This window comes from Sebastes umbrosus, chromosome 9 (assembly GCF_015220745.1).
Source record: "Sebastes umbrosus isolate fSebUmb1 chromosome 9, fSebUmb1.pri, whole genome shotgun sequence".
NCBI lineage: Eukaryota > Metazoa > Chordata > Actinopteri > Perciformes > Sebastidae > Sebastes > Sebastes umbrosus.
The window spans coordinates 32,999,917-33,025,374 of record NC_051277.1 but is presented as its reverse complement, the minus strand read 5'-3'; the positions used below and the strand labels follow the sequence as shown (position 1 = coordinate 33,025,374).

The 25,458-nt window shown below is 41.0% G+C and overlaps 1 protein-coding gene across 4 annotated transcripts in view; it reads right to left on the bottom strand.

Moving 5' to 3' along the window:
- si:zfos-2326c3.2 (mitogen-activated protein kinase kinase kinase kinase 4) overlaps window positions 1-25,458 on the bottom strand; it is a 102,173-nt gene that overhangs the window by 39,946 nt on the left and 36,769 nt on the right. Inside the window, exons 10-16 of one of the 4 annotated variants that reach the window (XM_037779712.1) lie at window positions 22,039-22,211; window positions 17,331-17,403; window positions 16,682-16,805; window positions 15,839-15,955; window positions 14,024-14,158; window positions 8,198-8,263; window positions 916-1,251 (exon numbers count right to left, since the gene is read on the bottom strand). In XM_037779712.1, the coding sequence (XP_037635640.1) occupies window positions 916-1,251; window positions 8,198-8,263; window positions 14,024-14,158; window positions 15,839-15,955; window positions 16,682-16,805; window positions 17,331-17,403; window positions 22,039-22,211 (1,024 nt within the window). The other 3 variants (XM_037779714.1, XR_005208115.1, XM_037779713.1) reach the window with 3 other exon arrangements.

Genomic DNA, 25,458 nt, shown 5'->3' with positions numbered 1-25,458 from the left:
CGTCTGGTCAGCTAACATTACTGCCAAGCAGCTGAAATATAGAGTGATATTATCCTTTTAGCTGACGTGTGTCGCCTCACTGTTTTGAGCGATGCTCGTTCATGTCTATGTAGAGCGAGCACAAGCGCGAGCAACAGGACGCTGACTTTCGTTGACTTAACGGCCACAGGTGTCGCTGTTAACAAGACATTTCCGATTCTTACAAACAGTCCTTTTAAGTAATAAATAAATACATAAATAAAACATTATATTTTTTTTTACCTTTAAGTCAATGATTTGACTGTCAGCGGTTTAAAAATGCTTTCTTGTAGAAATAGCACCTTTGGTCTGTTTCCTGTTCAAGTTCCCTGTGTGGTTTAGCTGCTATGCTATAAATAAAGGGTATGAACCACATGTCGTCTCCCCACACAAACAGTCAGCATGTGCCACCATGCATATACACATGAAAAAGATCAAAATACATGAAGCGGATCAAATTGTCATACTTCATGGCAAAACGGAACACTTTCAGCTGAGTTTTTAGAGTCATCACACCTAAGCCACCAAGTGGCGAAGTCAATGCTGGCAGCGTGGTGACGGGGTCTCTGCCCTCAGTTCTTCCTTGGGGAAATGTCTTGGTCTGAACTGTGTTTATCTAACGTAACCACATTCTGCCTAACATTTGACTTACTTTCTGCAGAACTTTGTGACCTTCAGGTGAAAGTGGCCTGTCGACTGAGATAAGGATGATGTGACAAACCAAAAGAAAGTAAAAAGGTTGGGGAGGAGGGACTACACACAAAAAAGAAATCAAATAAAACGAAACTGAAGAAATGAATCATCAAACCCAATGAAAGTGTTGGCCAGAGAGACTGAAAGATGTGGGATGTAGAGGTGATAAAGGGTGCTAGACAGCTGAGGGAGGAAGGGTTTTACCGCTGAGCGCTGGCTGTTTGCAGGGCGGCTGGGCGAGGAAGCAGCAGCAGCAGCAGCAGCAGCAGAAGCAGCAGCTGTGCTCCCGCTATTAGCCGTTAGCTTCTGGACAGCTGCCACAGACTTTTCTCTCTGCCGCTGCCTCTCTCTCTCCCTGTGTCTGTGGTCGTGCTGCAGCGACAGGAGCTGGGTTTGGTCCTTGGGCAGGGTGCGGTGGGATCTCCTGCCCGCTGAGGGCTGCTGATGCTGAGCCAGAGGCTGGGGCTTGGCTTGCGGCTGGAGCTGAGGCTGGGAGAGCTGGGCCTTATGCTGAAGCAGCTGGTTTGGAGCCACGGCTCTCTATGTAGCAGACATGAAAAGCACACATAGGAACTGACATAGCCTGGGAGTGTCTTATAACATACATGTATAGTGTATTGTAAGGCAACAGTGTACATTCAGTGGTCGAGATTTACGTCTTACATAAAGTATATATAAAATCAAGAATAAAAAGCATCTAATACTGTACTAAAGGGTGACTTTGGTATTTTTCAACCTGGACCCTATTTTCCCCTGTTTTGGGGTCTAACTGACGAATAGGGGCAACACTTTTTTAAAATTGGTCCAATATTGAGGAAGAGCACGGTAGACGGCAGCTGCTCACAAGCTGCAATGTTGTGCTATTGGGGCAAGCTGGAAGCGTCATTTATGTCCATTAAAAGTGCTTGTTTTTACCATGACAGGCTCTGATTGTTATTATAAGTGTCTGACAACATTATGGAAAGAGTCTCGCTCAAGGAGAAGTCTCGTTCTGAAATCTGGCGAGGTGACATGTTGCCGGAAGACAACGGTGGAATACAGGATTGCACCCAGCAGGGCAGAGTTTGTTGCGTTGGTGTACAGAAAGCTTAGCTTATGCCGGGTACACACTACACAAGAATCAAGACAATTTGGGCCCCGATTCCCCCCCTCCCAAATATCGTCAGCAAAGCCGTGATTTGATTTGATGGTTCTAAAGATTGTCTTTCCAGATATTCCTGTGGTGTGAGGTTTGTTAAGAGTGTTTTTTACGTCCCCGATCAGCTTGATCGGGGATCCTGGTCGCACCGATTTCAAAACGGATATCAGACATATCCTGCTGTGTGTGGGGAACCCAGAGCACAGCCATGTGAGAAAGAATGATAGCCAATTGAGAACCAAGCTGACTGAAGAAGGAAGGATAACCACCGCCGTCATGGCAAAACATCGCTAATTCTTCCTGCCCATCGTCCACCATGTTTGTTTACATTAAACTCACATTCGATCGCAAGAGATTTTACGAGATTTCTGTTTTTTTAGTCGGGACTCTTGTTGTTCATGAATGGAATCTGTTAGTGTGTGGTGGCTGTTTTGGCCAAATCATTGCTCTCCACACACTATAGGAACAAAACTGCTAAATTTAACACATAACATGTTGTTATGTGTGGGCTCTCTCACATTTTCAAAATCTGTTAAGATTTGAAAACTCTTTTAGTGTTGGCCAGCCTTTAGTGTTATCTAAAAGATATTCAGTGTCATGACTGAATGTTTAGATGATTTCCACAATGTGGATGAGGTCTTTGAATTTGATGGCCGCCCGTATTTATTTGAGCCAGAGTATACGGATATTCAGATTTCACAACGAGACTTCTTGAGCGGGACTTGGACACAATAACAAACAGAACGCATCAAGCGAAATGGTAGAAAAGGTTTTATTTCTCTGAAGGGTCCTTTCCATAATGTTGTCAGACACGTCTAATAACAATCTGAGCCTGTCAGTGGAAAAGACAAGCACTTTTAGTGAAAGTAACATTACATTGACGCTGCTCACTTGCCCTCGCAGCTCGTTCCGTAGCTGCCGTCTGCAGCGCTCTCCCTCAGTACTGGACCAATTTCACAAATTGTTGTCCCCATTAGTCATTTAGACACAAAACATGGGAAACATGCTGGATATACTGACATTACAACCAAACACTTCTTCACTTCCCCAGAGTGAACAAGTGATGAGCGGTTCCTGACAACGCTGCAAGCAACACTTCTGGGGGCCGAGAAATGGGCTCTAAAGGGCCATTTCCTGAATGGGCACTACACTAGTCTTACAAATTAAGAGTGGGAGATTAAATCAGTTTTCATCACTGGGAACCTTTTGTAACCTGCTCCAGCTCAATACTATCATGCCTTGTTCTTTCATTCAGCAAAAAAGTGAAAAATACCGAAGTTACCCTTTAATACAGGGAGATGTTATTAGTCTTCATCTTTAGATCATTTTAGACTTTTTTCAGAATTTCCCTTTACTGTATCTGGGGCATACGATGATATCTCTGTCACACGACATCTCTAAATCTCAGAAGTCACTTTTTGAATCTGCAATCCCTCAATCTTATAAGCTAGTTTTATACAAACAAATGGACAACACATGCACTATAATAAAACACGAGAGTCATTTTCAACGGATTTTAACCCCTCTTGCCACGATTAGCTGAATCTTCTTAATTAAATTGAATTACATTCTCCATATTTTTGCCGGATGACAATATTTTCAAATAGCATGCAGGCTGAATGTACATCAAATGATTTTTTAAGTTTTCAGTGCAAATCGAGTGAATGTTGTGCATGCTAGTTCTGAACACAACGGACACTCCCAGTTTCTGTAGAAACTGACAAGACAAACCACAGTTATAAAACACATACTGTATCATCATGCTTGTGGTGACACACATTCAAAGAAGCACATAAGAAAGAAGCTGATTTGATTCTTTTAGTGGAAAACATAAACCGACATGTGAAAACATTCATACGATAGCAATCCGTGTAGCGCTGGCAATGAAGCCTGGACATACTGTACGACAGCAGCTGCTTCTCTGGCTGGACAATCACTACTTTGTCCAGAGGAAATGTAATAAAAGTACAAATGAAGAACCACTGCCACCATCTACATCTCACAACTCTGATTGTCCTAAGGTTACAGCTTTAACAGAACCAATAGCTATTTCATATTTCCAGGAGGGTGAATAAAAAAAGGATGACAAATCGTAGTCCTTTTGGTTTGATTTGCGCTGAGGCTAGCCACATACTAGGGGTGAGATTCACCAGAGGCCCCGCGATACCATATTATCACGATTAAATTAACTTAAATCACGATACATCTCATCTTATTGCAATCTTAATTCACGATACATCTTATTTTATTGCGATCTTAAGCCACAATACATCTCATCTTGTTGCAATCTTAAGTCACAATACTTTTTAGTTCCTCCAACACCACTAGAATGGAGAGAAACACTTGGTGTGCCTTCGTTCTGTCCACATAAGACGTGAACATGGCTGTTATGTGCCAACTAGATGAGATGAGATTCATGTGAATGCTGCTATAGAGGGGGAACCACCAGATATTTAATGCTGTTTGTTGAGAATGAGAGGACACACAGTCAGAATACTCAACATTCCTAACTAACCGTGTTCAACTATCAACAGCACTTCAGCCATGGTAACATGACAGCTTCTTGGTCTCTTGAAACAAGGCCTATTTTCTGTAACTATATTACAGAACACTCCATGGCAGCTATCTGCAATGTACCATCCAAATGACCACTAAAGAATTGTAACTTGAATAAGAATGCATGGTTGCTCTATTTGGTAACTTACACAGGGATTAAAAATAAATAAAACAGTGAAAGATGGTGACACAAACAGAGAAATATGGACTATTACTCAAATTAGTCCATCTGATATTTCATTTAAAGTTGTGTGACACACACTGATATTAAAGCTGTTAAACCTTTATACATAAAAATGTTAGCAGTTAACATTAAAATGTGGAGCCTCCATGTCTCCATTAACAACGGCAATAGATGTCTTCTTAATAATTGATGGTGTGGTGACAACTGAAGCAGCTTAATATGTTATAGTTGGCATGACAACTGATGAGAAATGAACGTCAAACAGAGGGGGAGGAGGGAAGCGGGGAACGGTCATTTTTGTCTTTTTCTGCTGAGCCCAACTGACCAAGGAATATATACCAATTTACTGCAAATAAGGTGGGTAAGTATAAAAGAAGACATACACACTAAATGGCAACCAATGCAGAAACAAGGTTCTTTACACGATATCCAGAGCATTAATATGTATGTATGTAAAGATATAGAAGAGCAGTTACAGCTAATAACGCCGTCCCGACCGATGGCGCTATCACGGAAGCGTAGCACCCACCCTCCAGTTCCCCTCAGGTTGACACTGTTAGCTTTGTCATCAGTGTTGCTGTTGAGTTCACTGTTAGCACCGTTAGCTTCGCGTCGCCATGTTGAGAGCTGTGCGGAGGCAATAAAAATGCTCCCAATCTCGCATTTATCACCTTTAAGTTACAGTAGTTGACTAGAATTATTGCATATTAGAGATGAAAACAGCCGAATGAAGACTAATCTTCAAATAAATCCCTGACAGTTTGCTTGTGATTGTAACAGTTACACATAATATATCAACTGTGTAGGGTTGCAAAGGGCTAGAGCCATAAAAAAGAAATCTTCCTTCACCTTCTGTTATTGAGTTAATGATATGTCTTGTATTCTTTAATTGTGTGTATCTACAGCCCATGGAGTAATAATCAAACTCTCAATATACCACATAATCATAACAACATCGGGGCACGACAGGTTAGATAGAAGAGAAGAACAGAGCGATGAGGGACTTGGGGATGCGAGAAAGTGTTTGAAAAGAGAGATGTTTGGTGAGTTTGTATTTCTGAAACACCTACTGAGATTAGATAGTCACATTTTGGAACAAAAACCGAGGAACGTGTCGAAAAACAAAAAAAGAGAAATGAAACAGGTTACATGCTGTGAACGACGGAGGGAGGGAGGAAACAACAAGTGAGGAGAGGAGAGAGAGAAGGCATGCTGGGACAAGCAGAAAGAGAGAGAGAGAGAGAGAGAGAGAGAGAGAGAGAGAGATGGAGAGGGAAGGCTTTAAAACAGAAGTGATGGCATGCTGTGATAAGCACGGGTTTAAAAGCTTGTCAAGATGTGACTCTCCTGCTACAGTACACTATATATTACTGTTGTCTCTCTGAGTTCCAGACAAATAGAGAATTAAAAACTCCAATCCAGCCCCAGCAGGGTGTCAGGCACCCAGAGCAGGAGTCAAACACACTGTCATTCTTTATCATTTTAACACGTGTACAGTATAAAGACACTAGCTTTTCCCTTTCTGTTCTCCTCCCTGCTCCATTCAGTGTTCATTTTGTCACCTTTTTTTACATTTAGTCTTAGTCTTAAAACAAAAAATGCTCATTAGTTTTAGTCACATTTTAGTCATTTTTATCCTCCATAGTTTTAGACGATAACTCAAAACGTTTTAGTTTTCCCTCTTAATTCATTTTGTCAGCAATTTTTTTTGTTTAATCTTAATCCTGTTTAGTCATCAGAATATATTGAACATTTCTGTAATTTTAGTCAAATTTATTTCACATACAATTTGATCTTATCATTATCTGATGAAAAACACGGGTTGAATGATGAAGAATGCAGCTTTGGACTTAGTTTGAGTGCTCCTGACTGCGCTCAATAATGATGCGCGGTTCAGCCACCGGTCCGTCATGAGAGCCCATCCACCCACCCAACATGTAAAATATGGGTTACTCAACCACCCGATACGACCCGCAAACAGACAACTTTATGCTTTATAGTAGCACATTTGTCAGGACTGAGGTGTGAGACAAGGAGGACAGAGACGGACTGAGCGCCGCTCACACAGCGCGTTGTGTGTGTGTGTGTTTGAGACAGAGAGAGGGGAAGAGAAGGTGCAATGTGACAAAAATAAAGAGAGATTTTGGTAAAGTTTTTATCTTTTTAAACTATATTTTAGTCTCGTCTTTTTTCGTCAATGATATTGCATGTTTGATATCGTTACCGTTATGTGTTTAATGCCGGCAGTGCCGTCTTGTCATCGTCTCGTCTTAGTCGTGGGAAAAAAATGTTGTTGACGAACATATTAACGAAATGAACACTGGCTCCGTTGCTATGTCTTGTAAGTCTTTCCTGGCTTTTACTTTCATCTCACAAGTGGTCAGTGACACAGACAAGAGCAGTGAAGAAGTCTCTCTCTCTCTCTCTCTCTCTCTCTCACACGAACGATCAAAGCATTCTCTCTTCTGCTGTAAAAAATCATCGTATCATATCATCAAAGTTGGAGCAGCGCTACTTCAGAAGTCACCACATCTTTTTTTTTCATCGATAAAGCTGCAGATTATTTTCTACAGTTATCGATGATCTATGAAATGATCTAGAAAATACTGAAAAATACCCATCTCAAAGTCCTAAAGCACCACATGATGTCTTTGAATGTCTTGTTTTGTCCGACTGACAGCCAAAAAGCCAAAGATATTGAGATCAGTATCACAAAAGACAAAGATATTGAGATCAGTATCACAAAAGACAAAGAAAAGCAGTAAATTCTCACAACTGAGAATGTAGAAGAAGAGAAAATTTGAAATTTTTGCTTGGAAATTGACTTTAACAATTTAATAATTATAAAATTGTTGCAGATACGTTTTCTGTCGATTGGCTTATCGATTATTCAGCTAATTAATCGTTTCACTTGTACATTTTTTTCCACCTCATTAAGGCGATGCAACCATATAATACAGTTTTCATCATTATATTGTTCCCTGCACACAACCTGTTGCTTGTTAGAGTCTTAATGCAAATATTTGTACATATTTCTTATATTCTCATTTTTAATTTTAGTACTTACCTATATTTCTTTACATATATTGTGTTTATATTGTAGTATTACTTACATAATTTACATGTTATGTACTCCTTCATTTCTATTTTATTACATTTCTTTATGTCTATACAAAAGCAACTGTAATGCCCCAATATCCTCCCAAGGATCAATGAAGTATTTCAGATTCTGATTAGTATTAACAGGTCAAAAAGACAACAGATAAAGATCTAGGCCGTATGTGAAAAACACAAACATTGGAGGACACGTAGAAATCATGAAAAAGAGATAGAAACAAAAAGGAGACAATCGCTTAAGAGATAGAAACCTTCCAAGAAACGTAGAAATCATAGAACGGAATAAATGAGGTCCACCTGAAAGGTTAGCAGTTTGCACACACTCAGGTCCACATTGCAGACTCCCACGCAATGCGTGTTACCGTCAGCGGCGTTAAGAATCAGCACACATTCAGAACATTTCAAAAGAAATCCCAACCTGCCCTCACTCCTATGAAAAATGGAGGAATTAATGAGGAGTAAGTGAAAGATGTAGAGTGAAGGTTTGTTACCTGCTCTGCGGCGGAGTCCAGAGGCCTTACTGACACATCGGTACTCCGCTGCCTGCCTGCCTGATCCTGTTGAAGACACACACACACACACACACACACACACACACACACGAACAGATACACATGGTTGACTGATATCTGCCAGTATGTTCCATGATTTTGATTACTTTTTTTTTGTTTAACCCTAACAACTAAATTGAACCTTAATTCGTATTCTAAAATCCTCTTGTTCCACATTATTGTATTCTTTATTGTATCCCTCACAAGAATACAAAAAACACTGGTACCACAAACACACACACACACACACACACGGATGCTTACTTTAATTAGGGTATACTAAGATCTTGAGCAGAATTCTGAGAGGTGGGAACTAAAATATTCAGAGTGTGCAAGATGGCACGGAGCTTTTAGCCAACGCCCTCGACTCTAAATATTTCATCATGACCTCTTTTTGAGTTTCTCCTGGAAAATCCTTGTATGTCCAATTAGTCCCAACTGGATGTTTTTACATTTATAATGTTGAATTAAATCTACTCTATTTAAATAGTTGCAGTGGTTGCACCATTGCCTTTAGATTGTGTTTACATTGCTTGGATCTGAAGGGTCACATTCAACAGAGCTTGAGCTGAAAACGGCAGCTTAACTGGAAGAAAAAACTTCCATGATGAAACTTTGTACATGTAATGAAAACGTATGTGTCCTTCGAGCCATAATCCAAGGTGACCATGCACACAGAAGGTCAATCTAGTAATGTATTAACAAGAGTAACAGGGATGGTACAAGACACCAGCTACCTAATGTTGCAGGGTGACTGGTGAGTATAGAGACCTGGTTCTTCCACAAACAACGCAACAAACAAACTAACAAACAAGCACTAATGATCAAACAGACAACAACAGCTGTCAGTGTGTCAGTGTGCTGACTTGACTATGACTTGCCCCAAACTGCATGTGATTATCATAAAGTGGGCATGTCTGTAAAGGGGAGACTCGTGGGTACCCAGAGAACCCATTTACATTCACATATCTGGAGGTCAGAGGTCAAGGGACCCCTTTGAAAATGGCCGAGCCAGTTTTTCCTCGCCAAAATTTAGCGCAAGTTTGTGGCGTTATTTTGGGGTTGGTACCAATGGATTCCTTAGGTTTTCTAGTTTCATAGAATACCAGTATCTTCACTCTAGCGGAAGTTTGGAGCGTTATTTAGCCTCCTTCACGACAAGTGAGTATGACATGGTTGGTACAAATGGTAACTTAAAACTGAGCCCGCTACAACCTAAAAATCGCAAGTTGTAATAATGCATTAAAGAAAAAAAAACAATAAAACAAATTTGTTCATATCGCGTTAACTTTTGCGGTCCTATTCTTACTGCAATACTGAGCATATCGCAAAATATTTAAAATAGCAATGAGATTGTATCGTGACTAAAGTATTCCAATAACATGGTAATGTGGGGCCTCTGGTGATTCCACACCCCTACTTTATACCCTGTGACATCACAAGTTTGAGTTTTAGCACTCGGTTGTAGGGATGTTAATAATTAACTGTTTAACCGTTAACCGACATTAAGCATTTTAACCGATCAACGCTATCGGTTAAAAACGGTTAAAAGAAATGTTAATAATTAATTAAAAAGCTGAGAAAAACTCGTCACTTGAAGGGGAAAAGCTGGTCCACCTTAAAAGCCCACCTTAAGAGCCCACCTTAAGAGCCCACCTTAAGAGGCAGAGCCAGCGTTACAGATACAGGAAGTTGGCTCCCGTCTATAGCTCGCTTGAGCGGAAGAGATGTAGCCTCGTAGCATTTATTCACCGACACGGAGCCACCGGCAACGCTAGCAGCTGCTAATGTAGCACAAACACACACTCTGTTTCTCGGACAATCGCTATCATTAATCCGGGCAGACAGCCGATCCCAGCTGACATTGGGCGGTTTCATGTTTACTCTATTTTTTGGACTGTCTTAGACCATAGGAATAACATGTATGAGTTTTGAAAATGGGCGTAGTTCCCCTTTAAGCCACCGACAAGCCGCTGAAATACATTATGTGAAGCTTGCCAAATCAATCAATGTGTGAAATGATTGGAACTGCTGCGCTGAGACAAGTTCTTCATCTGACAAAACACAAGACATCACATCACACACTCACTGAACCTGTCACGTAATTAAATGCAGATGCATTAAAACTTAATGAAGCATCGGATAGATCCATTAAGCATGCTGAACTTAATGACTTAGAGGCAATCTGTGTAATCAGAATCTAATACGTACAGAGAGCTCTCTGCCACACACACCAAATAGACATATAATATAACTAGACAGTTATTAATAGCATTGAAATACAGTGTCTTCTACATGAAGAAATCACAGTTCCTAACCTGCTCCTTGGTGTTAATATGCACCTATTGAAAGTCACTGGTGTGTGGGATGGATTCATTACACCCCGTGTTCAAATTAATGACTAAAAAAGGAGTCTCTGATATAGTGGAGAGAGCTATCTGTCTTTCTTTAAAATGACACCCTCACACACACACACACACATACACACACATCGTCACTGGCACTGTTGCTTTGTAACAATTTCTCACAGTGAAGGTGATTTTTAATATCCCACAGATTAGTGTGATGTTATAAATTAAGCTTTAACAAGGTAAAATATATTTTTATAGCAACTTTATGGATCTTCTTCAAACAAGAAACTGCAGAACAGAAGCAAAACAAAGGATTTCTAAAACTTATTCAATGTCCAACTAATTTACAAAAACTTTTGAGAGTGCTGTGAAATGATCATTTCTTTTGGATATATATATGTGGACCCTGTCTTTTATATATGTTTAATTCCTCAAGACTTGATTGAAGCAGCACCTGCATACCGCAAGTCCTATTTGATGTAAAATGTATTTAAGAAATGAGAAGAAGGCTCCCGCTTCTTGTGTTATGATGGGATTAAAGTTGATGGAAATGTGTCCAAAAGCTCACTTTCCATCTCATAAAGTTTTGTCTTACACAGTTCATGCTTGTAAAATTATGAATTGTAAGATCTGCCCTTAAAAACTCTCTTCTGGCCCGCCGCGTCAAGGAGAGAGTGTTTTTATCACCTGGGTGACGGAGGCTGACAGGTGTAAGCAGCGGGCATCAAACACACACCTTTCTGAACAAAACAAGCTCATGTGTTAACTCACTGCAGCGTCAAATACACACAGAGCCTCGCACACACACACACACACAGCCCTGCCACTAGCTACTCCTTCTGACAGGTAACTTAGGTTTTTGGTAAAGACAGACATTATGTAACGTTGGTCTTACATCACCTACACATCCCAAACAATCTAGACTTGAGACTGTTTTATTCATTTGTATCCAAGGTGTGACTGGCAAGGGGTAGATGTGGCACCAGACTGATGCATTTAACTTTAAGATGTACAACATTTTCTTCCGGGGGAGTTTTGTTATTGTTTTGGTGTTTTGGTGTTTCACATTTTCCCATAATAATGTCTTTAAAGAAATGATCAATGACAAATCTGCAAAGGTCTTTATGCCTTTTTTTTGTTATTCTGCATGTAGTGATTCACTTCCTTATCCTTATTCACTATTAGGTATTTATGAGGAAGAATCCAGACCTTCTTCCAATGGCCTATATAACTGATTCCAATATGCCATGACATCTGGAATAGAGACAACATATCTTTGAAATAGGGCAGCTATGGCTCTATTATTATTTTGGAGATGTGTTGAGAAACATATTGTTCCTCCTGGGGAGTCAGCTGGGTTGGGCTTATATACTTTCTTATTAAGCAGTTAAACAACGACTTACAAGATGTCTAATAAACAATCACTGCAGTCTCTCCATGGGGATGAACTTCATGTGTGCGTCTGCGTCACTAGAAGCCTGTCAGTCCAACGAGCGGTGACGCAGAGCCCAGTACGTCATGGTACTTGTCCATAGGATCCGTCCTTTCCTAGCTTCCCATTCATTGTCTTTGTAAGCAGCCATGCAATGCATTCTGGTAGCGTGGCGGCGCGATTTGAGAGACGGAGCGTTACGACGACCGTTCCTCATTTTTGCATAAAGTTGAAGTCTAGTCTACTTTATGCAAATCACGGGTGTCCGAAGCGACTCGCCACCTCTCGAAACTCCCGAGAATCTTTTAAAATAAACGTTGTCGATTCAAAATAAAGACAGATTCATCAACTGCATGGCTTGTTTCTCGTCTCGGATGTTTTCGGAAACACATTTCGGTGAACTATTTTCGTGAAATAAGAGAAGAAAGTTTCCAAACGAGCCGCCATATTGTTTCTGGTTTGAAAGCTGGTAGCAGCAGCCCACGGAGGGAAAGCGTTCGTCCAATCAGGTGCGGAGTGCCTAACCCTAACCCTAGTCAACCTGCTGTCAATTTTGTATACTTGTAATTTAAGAAAGCCCAGGAAAGGTTATCCTCCCTTGGAGCGTCATTTTATGTTCAGTATTTTGGCCAATCACAGACAAGCATGAAAAAAATGAAATGCATTGAGTTGATAGGAGAGGTCCTGCCCTAAGGGAGGACGGAGGGTGCTTGTCTTCCTCTACCCCCCACGATGCCACAACCAATTCACACACACATGCTGCCCTTTCCTCTCTGCCCTGCAGGCGTCACTGTTGAGGCATTTTAATTAGAATCTAAATAATGGATTTTTTCCAAAGAAGAGAGAAAAATATTTTATAATTGATACTGAGATTTGGTAATGAATTATTTCAGCTAATTACTCTTTTTAATATTTTGATCTCCCTCTTGCCTCTCAAAAAATTGAGGAGGAGCAACCTCCTCCGCCTCTATGGACCAGCCTCCACGGACCAGCCTCCACTGCGTCAGACAGCTCTTTCCGACGGGGAACTGAACTGAAAATGAAACTTATCTATGCTCTCTTCAAAGCAGCCAGACTCTCTTGACCAAAACAGTATGGATAAGTTTCACTTTCAGTTCAGTTCCCCGTCGGAAATATTCTAAATATAGCGTACACTTAAACTTCTATAGTTTTTTTAGGTGGGCCTTTCTTTTAGGTGGCTAAAATACGTTTTGCTGCCGGCCCCGTCCACAGCAGTACATTGCTTTTGTTCCGCGCGGTAACTCCTGTCTGTATCTCCAAACTGGGGACGTGCCGACCGCCATCTACTGTAGTTATACACTGACTATGGATGAGTACCTCATACAACCCCACTGAGAAACATCCGAATTATCCCTTTTAGCAAAAACAAAAGCACACCTTGCTAAAAAATTGCTAAAAATTCAAGCTTTCCCTAAACAATCAGTATTTTTGGACACGAAAAAGTGCAAACAGATGTGTAATTATCTGTGTCTGGCCAGTTTTACATTATGTTTAGCATGCTAACATTTAATCAAGTTTTTGAGGTATCTTCATGAACTCAAGTGTTGGAACATCTGGAGATTTTGATTCACTGATGGTACTAGAAAAAAGTCAGAGATCACCAAAGTCAACTGGATTTGTCCTCAGAACTACAGAGACTCCGTTTCGTGACGTCCCAATGTGGACCAACGGACCAACGGACCAAACAGAAGCACCATTCCTAGAGACCGGTCGCTGTTCTGGCTTCAAATATACGGACATTTCTCAACTTCTCCTAATGCCCACAAGGAAGTGGAAAACATTGTAAAAACTCTCAGGATGGCAAATTGAGACATCCAAGGTACGGGTCCCACATCCTCCTCACCCACCAGCATAAAAACTAGCACAGACCAACAAGGTAATGATTACTACACACTACACACACACTAAGTCATCACACTGAAATATCTAGTGACAAGTACAAAACTAGAACTTCATCTTTACCTGTCTCTTGTCACTCCTCCTGTGTCTCTCATCCAATAAGATTCTGTTGTCATGGAGATCAGACTCGTCCCCAAGCAGGATCTCTTGAAGCTCCGTCCACTGAAAGGCGCAGTCCGCCAGCTGCCGCCTCTGCTGCTGCAAACAGCAAATAGCACTGATAATACTCATAATAATAGAAAACAGTCAAGCCAACATCATTTACATGAACAGGAACTACAATTTAAATACTTTTTGCAAGTATTTGGTATCATTCTGTTTTTTTGTTTACTTGATAGAAACATATACATTTTCTATTGACTACGTTTACACAATATTCCACTATTATTCAGAATATGACAATATTCTGAATTTGATACGGGTCATGTAAACAGCATATCCCGTTTGGATATTCTGAATTAGGCCTTATTCTGACTGGAGCATTTCCTGATTAATACATGTGGGATATGCTGATATTATTCAGGGTTTAGGAGCAAACTTTGGACATGTATACAGCACATTCAGAATATGCGTCTCAAATGTTTTTTTTACATCAGTTTGCGACTCACAGCCTCTTGCCTGTTAACGGCTAGCTCTGTGCGTTGTACACAGACCAACTAGCCGACAGTTTGCAGAGATGCATGCCCAAAAGAAAAGCCCACATTTCTGGTCGGAAGGAGAAACACACCTACTTTAAAACATTAAGAAAGAAAGACTTGGATAGGTAGTTGAAGGAATGGAAGAGGGAGGCTGTGTTCTCACGGTCGAAAAAGTCCGCCACCATTATGTTAATCGGAGTATGTACGGCTACATAAATGGGAATATTAGTGGAATATTCATTTTCATTAGCCGTGTAGGAATATTGTCTTTTTCGGAATAAGGGCAGAATCAGAAATGCTTGTTAACAGCGGCACCTGTTGCCGTTAAGTCAACGAAAGTCAGCGTCCTGTTGCTCGCGCTTGTGCTCGCTCCACATGGACATGAAGGAGCATCGCTCAAAACAGTGAGGCGACACACGTCAGCTAAAAGCACAATATCACTCTATATTTCAGCTGCTTTCCTGCCTCAGCCTCCCGACCGCGGCCGGAGGGAACAGGGGAGACACCGGAGTTTTGGTCAGAGACGATAACGTTTCTCTCTGCAGAGCCCCGTCACTTCACAAGACACGGGAAATCTCTGTTGGTCTGGAGGAGCTGCAGCAGTTATTTCTGTTAAAACGTCCACTTTCTCACTAGATATTCTCAGAGCTAAACTAACTCTCCTGCAGTGTGGAGTGAGGTGGAGCGGGAGAGGGAGAACGAGCGCGGTGTGTGAGTGAAGGCAGACAGAGGAGCAGAGCTACGGTCTCCCCCGCGTCCTCCGACCGCGACCAACACTGTTTCACAGACGGGCTTCACTAGATACAACTTTGCGGTTTTGTTGCCTCCGTGTAGTTTGTGTTGGAGTCTCGTCTGAACAGCGTGGCCACACGTGAGCGCGCATGGAACACCGAACCGCAATGATTTATACGTGTAAGAAGTTACAAACAGTCCCTTTAACAAGTACAACCTGCAGTAAAACTACAGCTGTCAGATCATCAACATAACACATAGTTGCAGTTTATTGTGGGTTTCATGATATACAAATGAAAGTGTCTGAGGTTGAAGGCGTTGCGAGAGCAGTCAGAGTGGGCAGAGTGAGGATGTGACTCAGCAGGTGGAAGGTGACACTGAAGATATAATGATAAAAGCTGGTGGAAATGAACTAATCTTCTCTTCATCTGAAATGTTTGATTTCCTGCTTACTCACCTATAAATTCTGAGTAAATACAGAGGAAAAATGTGAATAAGCAGCACTTACGTCCTCTAACTTTTGCCTCTGCTCATGTTGCTGTTGGATCCTCTTCTGTCTGTCGGCCAGTAGCTGCTGCTTGTATCGTTCCTGCTCCGCCAGCTGCTGCCGGTGCTGCTGCAACGCCTGGACAGGAGTTATTATATGATCATAGTTCAAAAACTATTAAGAAAATGATTTTCAAACTCTCAAAGTCTTTGATTTAAAGGTTAAATATATGAAGTTGACTCGGCTCTGTACTAGTAAAGCCAGAAGTGAATTATGTTTGACTTTATCCAGGGTCAAATGGCTGCTGTTCCAACCGTGATATGAGGCAGTTACGCCTAAAACTTTAACAAGACTAGAGGTAAATGCTGAGTGTGAAATGGGATTAGAGCTCAGAGTGGACATTTTGGTAGTCACTCTACTGTTCTAACTAATAGGATGACTTTTCCCATTTGAGTTGAGTTGATTAGTAAATTTCTTGCGCGATAAAGAGCTAAACTAAATGAATTAAATGAATGAACCTGAACCCGCTGTACTGAAAGCACACCTGTAACTACTACTACTGTATTATTCCATTACTACTAGGGGTGGGAAAAAAAGTAATCGATTCACTTATGTATCGCAATTGTTATTTTTACGATCTTTAAATAATTTTTTGAATGCCAGAGTCGAAATATTTGCTTCATTTGAGTATATGCAGAGGTAGAAGGAAGTTACCGCTTTTATTGTTGTAGTCTGAGTAACGCGACGTCATATCTGTTCCGTATCCGTCATACATACATGTAAGTGAATCCATTTATTTTCCCACCCCTAATCACTACAATACAAATGAATGTGTAAAAGGTTGCATATGAACTGGACACCTACCTGTTGTCTTTGTTGACCCCCACCTCCCCCGTGGCCTCCCTCTCTGCCCCCGTCACGATCCTCCGTCTGTAAGCGAAGAAACTCCCGTCTCAGCGTCCATTCACCGGGAACGTTCACTATGGAGCTGGAAGAGGAGGAGAGGGAGGAAAACAGTGTTAACAGAGACTGTTATGTACTGAAATACACTCGAGGATGCAGAGAAAAATACCAAATGGCTGTTAATTCACCAATGAGATGGTCATGGGCAGAGTTACACACATACACACACTTAAAGCTCATCCTAGGAGAAAGTGCTCAGTTCCTAGTGCCATCTGCTGTTTGACATCCAGGGACGGCAGCAGAGAAGCAAACACACACACACACATGCCCCGTAGTGACTCATTCGCTCTGTATGTGAGCAGCACTTAAGCAGAGGGAGAGTTCATAATGACACAAGTGTTAATCTACCGATAAGCACTGATAATGATAGTGATGATACATTTTCAACAACTCTTTGAGAAATTGGTTGCGTGTTTATCCAGATTCATTATGTATGCTTGATACCACATCCTCTCTGCATGTTGAAATCTGTGGTTCTAAATGATTACTCCGTCTTTCATCACACACCCTGTGGTCAATTTCTTCATGCCAAATGTGAAAAGGCTTTTACCTGGGTTCTCCTTCCTCCTCCGTCACCTCGTCGTCCTCTTCTTCGCTGCCACTGTACTCATACTCTGGACCCTCTGAGAGAGAGAAATCATTTTTTTGGTTAATATCAGGTCATTAAAACCAAAAACTCCAATATGTCCTTCCAAGGATCATTGGATTATTGAGATAGCTATTAGAGCTGAAACGATTAGTCGCTACAAAGAAAATGACTTGGCAACTATTAGGATAATCGCAATCAAAATATCAGAGTGGATCTAAATATGTGAACATGTAACAGTAGGTATCCAAAACACACCAGATGCACTATTATGGAATGTGTCCCACTTCACTCTGGTGTCCATCTTAACACCAGCTGCATGTCTGAAATCATCTGGCAAAAACTTTCAGAAACTCTCACGAGACTCGCTGCTCGACGACCGATCCTAACCTTAACTATTCCAGGTCCGTGCCTAACATTAACCATCTCGCGAGAGTTTCCCAACTCGTGGGTTCCCTTCTTGACACGACCTGTCTTAAGTTAGGTTTATGCTAGCCATAGTATCCCTGGGGCAAAGGTGCAGGCACCAAAAAAATTACATCATCACGTATTGTGTATAAAGCGCGAAGGCTCCGCAAGTTGTCGCAGCACTTGGTCGTGCACCTTCGAATTTTTATGCACGCGCAGGGCTTTTCAGACATGACTGCCACAAATACACATGAAAGCAAATCATTTAAAGTAGACACCATCTTGTGATGGGATCACACCAGCCGCAATGCCAAAACATAAAGTGGGGGGCCCGTTCCCCACTTCCTACCCCCCTTATGCCGGCACACTTGCTTGCACACCGTCTTCGAACTTCATCCTCAGTCTCAAACTTCAGGCCAGGGGCGTATAGTGTGCGTGTTCTTGGGGAGTGTCTTTGGAGGGAGGCCTGAAGGGACGGACTGTCAGTGTTGCTGACTTGGTGACTTCCTCACTAGATTCAGGGACTTTTGTAGGTCGTGCTGCTTACTTACTTACTTTCATTGTAAAAGAGTTGGCAACACTGGGCTGGGTTCTTCAGTTGAATCTTTTTTTAAATCTAGCGTACTCTTGCTGGTTTCTCAAAGTTACCGACCCTATCTTTAATATGTCTCAGGATTTTGAAAAAATAGTTTTTAAATGATTTAAAAGTAGGAGATCTTAGAAATCTACATTTGAGTAAATATTTTTTAATCAAATTGTTTACAGGATAGTAAACCTTTCAACCTTTGTTTCATTATAATTCATTTGTTCTTCCAAATATTTGAGTCCTTTCTTTACAGGGATTGTATAAAGGCGATAAAGCATGTCCTTGAATATTTTATATGAGTTCTTGCTTCTTTACAGAATATTTTGTTTTTACGCCCCTCGGCCGTTTCGGAGAATACTGCAACGAACAACACGTTGAGCATAATAAAACAACTTTGTGCGTGCTCGTAGCTCGCGCAACATTTGCGGAGTCCCGCTTCACGGTGCCTCACGCCAGTATAAACAAGGCTTGAGCGTGAACCTAGCAGGTTCTCTACTGTAAAATGATGTGTTCAGTGTTTGTCAGAAGTTACGTATGGTCATGGGTGGTGCTTGGAGTGAAAGCCTCTGATGTGTTTGCACTGGTGTGGGGTATTCTCTGGCTTTCTGAAGCAGCCATTGTTTCATTAAAAATTCCTCCCTGCCTGCCGTCTCGTTCCTTCATCGTCTAACTGCCAGTAGCAATTTAGTCATTATCAAAGCCACACAAAAGCATAGTGTGGGCAAACATGGGCAACAAGAAAGTAAGTCTTGTTTAGTGGAAGACATGTGGGACGGAGCTGTTACAGCATGGCTTCAAAACAGCACTGCTGAATCATCTCAATCCTGACCCAGTTCACATTCACAACAAAAGTCTTCTCTCCTTTACCATGGGATCCATAACACATGTGAATTAGCCTCTTTCCCTGCCCACACACATCACTGTTTTTACATTAGACCTAATGGTTTGGATTGTGGATTTGGAAATTGTCAAGTGTTTCTGAGAGCCTTTCTACACCAGAGTCAGTGCACAGGCCAGCACTATTCCAGGAGGCTTATTGTCCAAAGGCCAGGAAGATGGGCCAGCCAGCTTAGCATAACAACATTTGGCCAACATACGGTGTGAAAGCAGCTCGGGCTAACTTGAACATTTACTTGACGCGCCATATGTTGCCATTAACAGGCGGAAAGGTGTGTTTATTCAAGCCAGAGAGAAAATAAAAAAAAAAGGAGGAAGACGAACAGATTCTGCTTTCGTGATGGACGGAGGAAGTCTCCGCTCTGCTGCTGTGATGTCATGTTTGGCTCACGGTGCGTCTTTCTGAGCCAAAGCCGCATGAGAGGAGAGCAGTTTGAGGGTTAATGCCTACTCTTGCTGCCTCTTTTTTTTTGGGAGTGATTCCTCTTCCAAAACATAGACAATCTTTGGCTGAACTACACTCTTGGGTATGCTGAAAATGACACTTCCTTTTTGCATCATGTCCTGTCATGAGCATTGATTTTTTTCTTTTTCTGCAGCAGGGACTTTTTCCCACATGCACCAGCATTTCATTACTCTGAAGGGGCACACACACACACATACACAAACGTGGTCTTAAACACATTGCATGCACACACACACACAGACTCATAGACACACACACACACACACACACACACACACACACAACATGCAGCATGCAGAAAGTCTACCAGTCATTAGTGTGTTTTTATAAGCTAACAGAAGATTAGAACCAGATGGCCGTTCTGTTTCCTCCTTCCTTCCCCTCTCAGCTTCTCTCTCTCTGCTCTGTTTCGGTGTCTCTCTCTCTCTCTCTCTCTCTCTCTCTCTCTGTTGTCTCTTTCTGTCTCTCTGCCCCGCCTGTCTTTCACTTTCCCAAATGAAGATGAATAAACCTAATGGAGAGGATTTGAATATTACCGTGAGAACAAAAGAGGAGCAACATGGTAAATATCTTCTTGTCCCCTCCCCTAACTCTTTTTCTCACAGTTTGACTGCCATCACATGCAACTCATCCAGAGTAGAACTCATTTTGAGAACTGGACAGGGATAAAATTCTCCTACCCTCCCTCTCCATATTCCTAAGTGTTTCTTTGTCTCTAAGTCCCTCCCTCTTTCTCTCTTCTCCATTTCTGTGTCTGTAAAACATTTTCCCAACTGAATACTGTAGAGAAGGGAAGGAAAGGTCAGCCGTGTACAGCCTTATTTCCCGGCGCAACATTCTCCCTCTTTTGCTCTCTCGCTCATTTTGTCTGGCCGTCTCGCTGTCGCCCTTCCTCTGTTTTCAACTCAATTGAAATATCTGACATAGCTGGTACAGTTCACATTGGCACAGGAGGGAAACCTGTTGTCCAACCAGTGGTAGTGTATGAACTGCATTTTTAGAGGTGTAATCGTACATCAGACCGGCAATACATCATCCAGAGTAGGCTCGCATGACCACGCCCCCTTTTGGGGGGAAAACAATCCCATATAGACGGTGACAGAGTAAACAGAAAAAGTTGAAACATGTCTCTAAACTTCTACTTTAAACAAACCAGTAATAGTAATGACACTATACTGAAGAGTTGCTGTGTAGTTGGTTGCACCAACAATAAATCCAATAATGCTGATCTCTGATTTGTTCCCCTGCCGTGTCCTAGAAAAGATATAATAGAGGAGCTTTATGGTTCCAAGCTATAAATCAGACCGGTACATACCGGTACTTCGAAAAAAGTCAAGGCCGTGTCCCCTTTTGGGGTACAGGAAACCAAAGCTCCCATAGATGTCAATGCTATTTGACGTATGTTTGGATTGTAATTTTGACAAGTTCATATGCATTCATCTCTTGTTAAACAAACAGTTGTTTTATACACATGTCTAATAATTATTTAACGTTGATCGCCGTCATGTTCCTTCAGTCTTCCCCAACACATTGGCCAGATATTGCTTATCCAGATATCTATATGTATTAGATTGAATCACGTTAGGCTAAGTGTTATCTGTAAATAACCCATGTGTTAATAGTCAACTGTTTGATCTATAGGCTGAGATTTAGTTGGAGACGACAGTCTGATGCTGCTATAACGTTAATGTATGACTGTATTACTGCAGCAGCCTCCCACTCAAGCTAACGTCAGCTAGCCATGCTATCACTGTCACCAGCATCATTTAGCGTTTTACCACACTGACAGTGAATATTCACGTATCTTATGTGGCTCAGATGTCAGTGTGAAAGCCTCAGTTAACCCGCTACACCACAGCTTTTCATCATTTTCTCTCCTGTGACGGCGTGTTTCTTTCCCCCAAAAGGGAGCGCAGCCTCGGTGATGACGCCATGCTGGTCTGGTCAATATATCAGACCCACAATACCTCATCGCATGATTTCTAGAAAGAGACATTGCTGTTGAGTTTTTTCAAATATATTTTTGGGGCGCTTTGAGCACCACAAGCCGAATGCCGTCTAGTTCCATTATATTGGAGACATCTCTACGGCCGATATCTCCAACACTCGGCATCTCACACCAAAACTATCTACATTGATAAATAGCGCTACATGTTAGAGGGAAAATATGTATTTTTGATTTTGGGGTGAACTGTCCCTTTAATATTCATAACATTCATCCATTCGCTGTACCCGTTAGTCCGTCTAGCCATCCTTCCATCTCTCACTCCCTCATGTCTGTAGCCTATCTTATTGGTATATCCATTTCTCCTCACCTTTCTCTCTTTTCTTCCTGGTTCTATCCAGGTGATCTTTGAGCATAATGCGAACTTGTCTCTCATTAGCCAGATCTCTGATGAACGCGTGTCTCAGCAGGGCGTCAGTGGTGGGTCGATGTAGGTGGTTTTTGACCAGACAGCTATCGGCAAACGACAAGAACCGCTTCGACCTGTGAAAGACAGAAAGAGACAGCCAAAGAAAGGGAACAGAAAATGTTGGCATGAGCAGGCTGTAGCAGGTTCAGTTTTAGAGACAGAGTGAAGGTACGGGTATCACATGAAACAAATTCAAAGGATTCCCTTTTTAATTCTGAAAACAGAATTAAAAAAGGAATCCATTGGTACCAGCCATGTCATGTTAGCTAGGTCCCTTGACCTCTGACCTCCAGATATGTGAATGTAAATGGGTACTATGGGTACCCACGAGTCTCCCCTTTACAGACATGCCCACTTTATGATAATCACATGCAGTTTTTGCATGCAGTATAAATGTGTTATTTTCACCCATTCTAAAAATTGTGTATTTTAATATTTTTTTGCATACTGTTGGCCCAATTGTATTCATATGTGATGAGGTCATTTTAATGTATTGAGATAATTTTTTTAAACTTGACCTTACTGTATAAAATGACCTATGGTGACCTCTAGGATAATCACAGCCTCATGAAACTTTACAGCCACAAACTAGAGACCTAGAGCATTCAGAGGATAGATGGATCAAACGAGAGACCTAGAGCATTCAGAGGATGGATGGATCAAACTAGAGACCTAGAGCATTCAGAGGATGGATGGATCAAACGAGAGACCTAGAGCATTCAGAGGATGGATGGATCAAACTAGAGACCTAGAGCATTCAGAGGATGGATGGATCAGACTACAGACCTAGAGCATTCAGAGGATGGATGGATCAGACTACAGACCTAGAGCATTCAGAGGATGGATGGATCAAACTAGAGACCTAGAGCATTCAGAGGATGGATGGATCAAACTAGAGACCTAGAGCATTCAGAGGATGGATGGATCAAACTAGAGACCTAGAGCATTCAGAGGATGGATGGATCAGACTACAGACCTAGAGCATTCAGAGGATGGATGGCTTTCCTAGCTACATTGATAATAAAGGAGTTTCTGAGCAGTTTCTAGAACAGAAGTGCTCGCCATCCAATCACCAGAAAATACAATTCTTGTAGAAATCTCAAAATGTCAAAAGTTTTTGATCCCAAATCACAGCATGGCTTTTTCTCTGGTGTTCCTCAAGGTCTTGGTGTCTTAATGTGGTATTTTGGATGGATTATTGATAATTGTTTTATCAATTCTTGAGTGGAAATAGTCCCATTTTTGGCTTTTTTAGGGGGGTACAGGGGGTCTTTAGGGGGAGATAGCAGGTCAAAAGTAGATGTCACATAGAAGTGGTGTACATCATCTGAAAGCTGAGAACCTGGAGATTAATTTGAGATGTACCTCAGCACTGTGTGACAAGTTGTTCTAGCCATAAATCAGAAAAATAAATAAGATAATTAATGATTTAAAATATGTCCCATAAGTTGTTGCAGCATTTTTTGGGTTGATACAATTTGTTACACAGATTTGGTGCTAAATTTAACCATTTTTTACCTATCGAGAATTGATAAAAAATCATCAAAAATCCCTCCAAATACCACATTAAGATACCAAGACCTTAGAAATAGAAACCAGAAAAAACAGAAAAAGTCATGCTGTGATTTGGTATCAAAGACTTTCGACATTTGGAGATTTCTGTCTGTAAAGGGGAGACTCGTGAGTACCCATAGAACCCATTTTCAGTCACATATCTGGAGGTCAGAGGTCAAGGGACTCCTTTAAAAATGGCCATGCCAGTTTTTCCTTGCCAAAATTTAGCCTCCTTCCTGACAAGCTAGCATGACAGCCTCTGAAAGACGGTAGAGTTGGCCGAGGTGCCAGCAACCTCAAGGAGTGGACGATGTTAAACTCTTAAATATTTATCCATCATGATTGGTCCCTTTCAATTAAATAATCTCTTTATTAAGTGAATGTTTGCATGAAGAGGACCATAAAACCAAAAAAAGTGCAATCCAAAGTCAGAGTGATTAAGTCAGAACTCAGACAGAAACCAAAAAGTGGAGCAAAGTAAGATGATGTGTAAATCATATGTAGTCCAAATTAAACATGAAAAAAAGAGAACACGGAATGTCTCCAACAGTAAAATGGAACAGACCAATATAAAAAGCAGCACATTTATTATTCAAACATGCTTAAATCAATGACAGCCTCTTAAACATGCTGCAAAATGTAAACTCACCTAGAGAACGTGAGCTAGTAATCACTTGTTGGATATTTACCAAGGCAAATCCTGTCAAAAATGTTGAATTTTGCTCATGAAATATCTGCATACTGAAACACTGACAGACCTAAAATTGGAGAGGTGTGTTGTCCGTGCTCTGAACACACAGAAAACAGGGAAGGAATATGTGTTGCTGCTTAGTTTGTGGTGTGCTTGTCGCCTTGGGGAGGCCCTGAGGTAAAAGGACTAAAGCACTGTGTACCAGCAGACCGTTGGAGCTATTAAAAGCTGTCCTACCAACTAGTGTTCCTGATGACATTAATACTGAATGAAAGACAGCACGAGTTCAACCACCAGTTCAATGTGAAGAGCTTATCCATTATAAATGGAAGGAAAGGAGACAGGATGACAGGAGAGGAGGAGAAGAGAGGAGAGAGAAGGAGAATGAGAGCGAGAGAGAGAGAGAGAGGGGTTAATAATAACAACTCTGATTGAGATTAAAAATGGCAGCAACAACATTGTGTCCATTCTAATAAAAGCCTATTTTAAGACCGGTTGTAAGATTTATCTTGTTGCCTGCTGAACATGCCTGGACATATGGAGGAAGCAACCTGCCAAAATCAAAAACAAATAAATAAATGGCTTGATAAATAAATAAATATGTCATTAAATGTAGCAAAAATAATATTACAAATAAATGTAGCCATTAATTAATTGATAAAATGTGACATAAATGGATATTTCTGTTTCAATTAGCTTCTTTATTTATTCACTCTTCTATTTAATTTTCTCTTTTATTTATTTATGTATTTATTTTTTTATACATTTTTCAATTTTTTTATTTATTTTTGACTGTATTTTTAATTTATTAATTTATTTTTGCACTTATTTTTTATTTATTTATTTATGCATGATTTTCCCTTTGCATATCACTCCTTATTTATTTCCCCAAACATATTTATTGCTGTATTGTTTTCTTTATACATTTCTTGACATGTTTCTTTTTACATTTCTTTATGCATTTCTGCATAAGTGGGCTGTCACTCAACGTGTGTGACACATTTATTTATTTATAGAGTCATTTATTCATTATTTTTTATTTCGGCAAGTTGCGTCCTCCATATGGAAGATGCCAG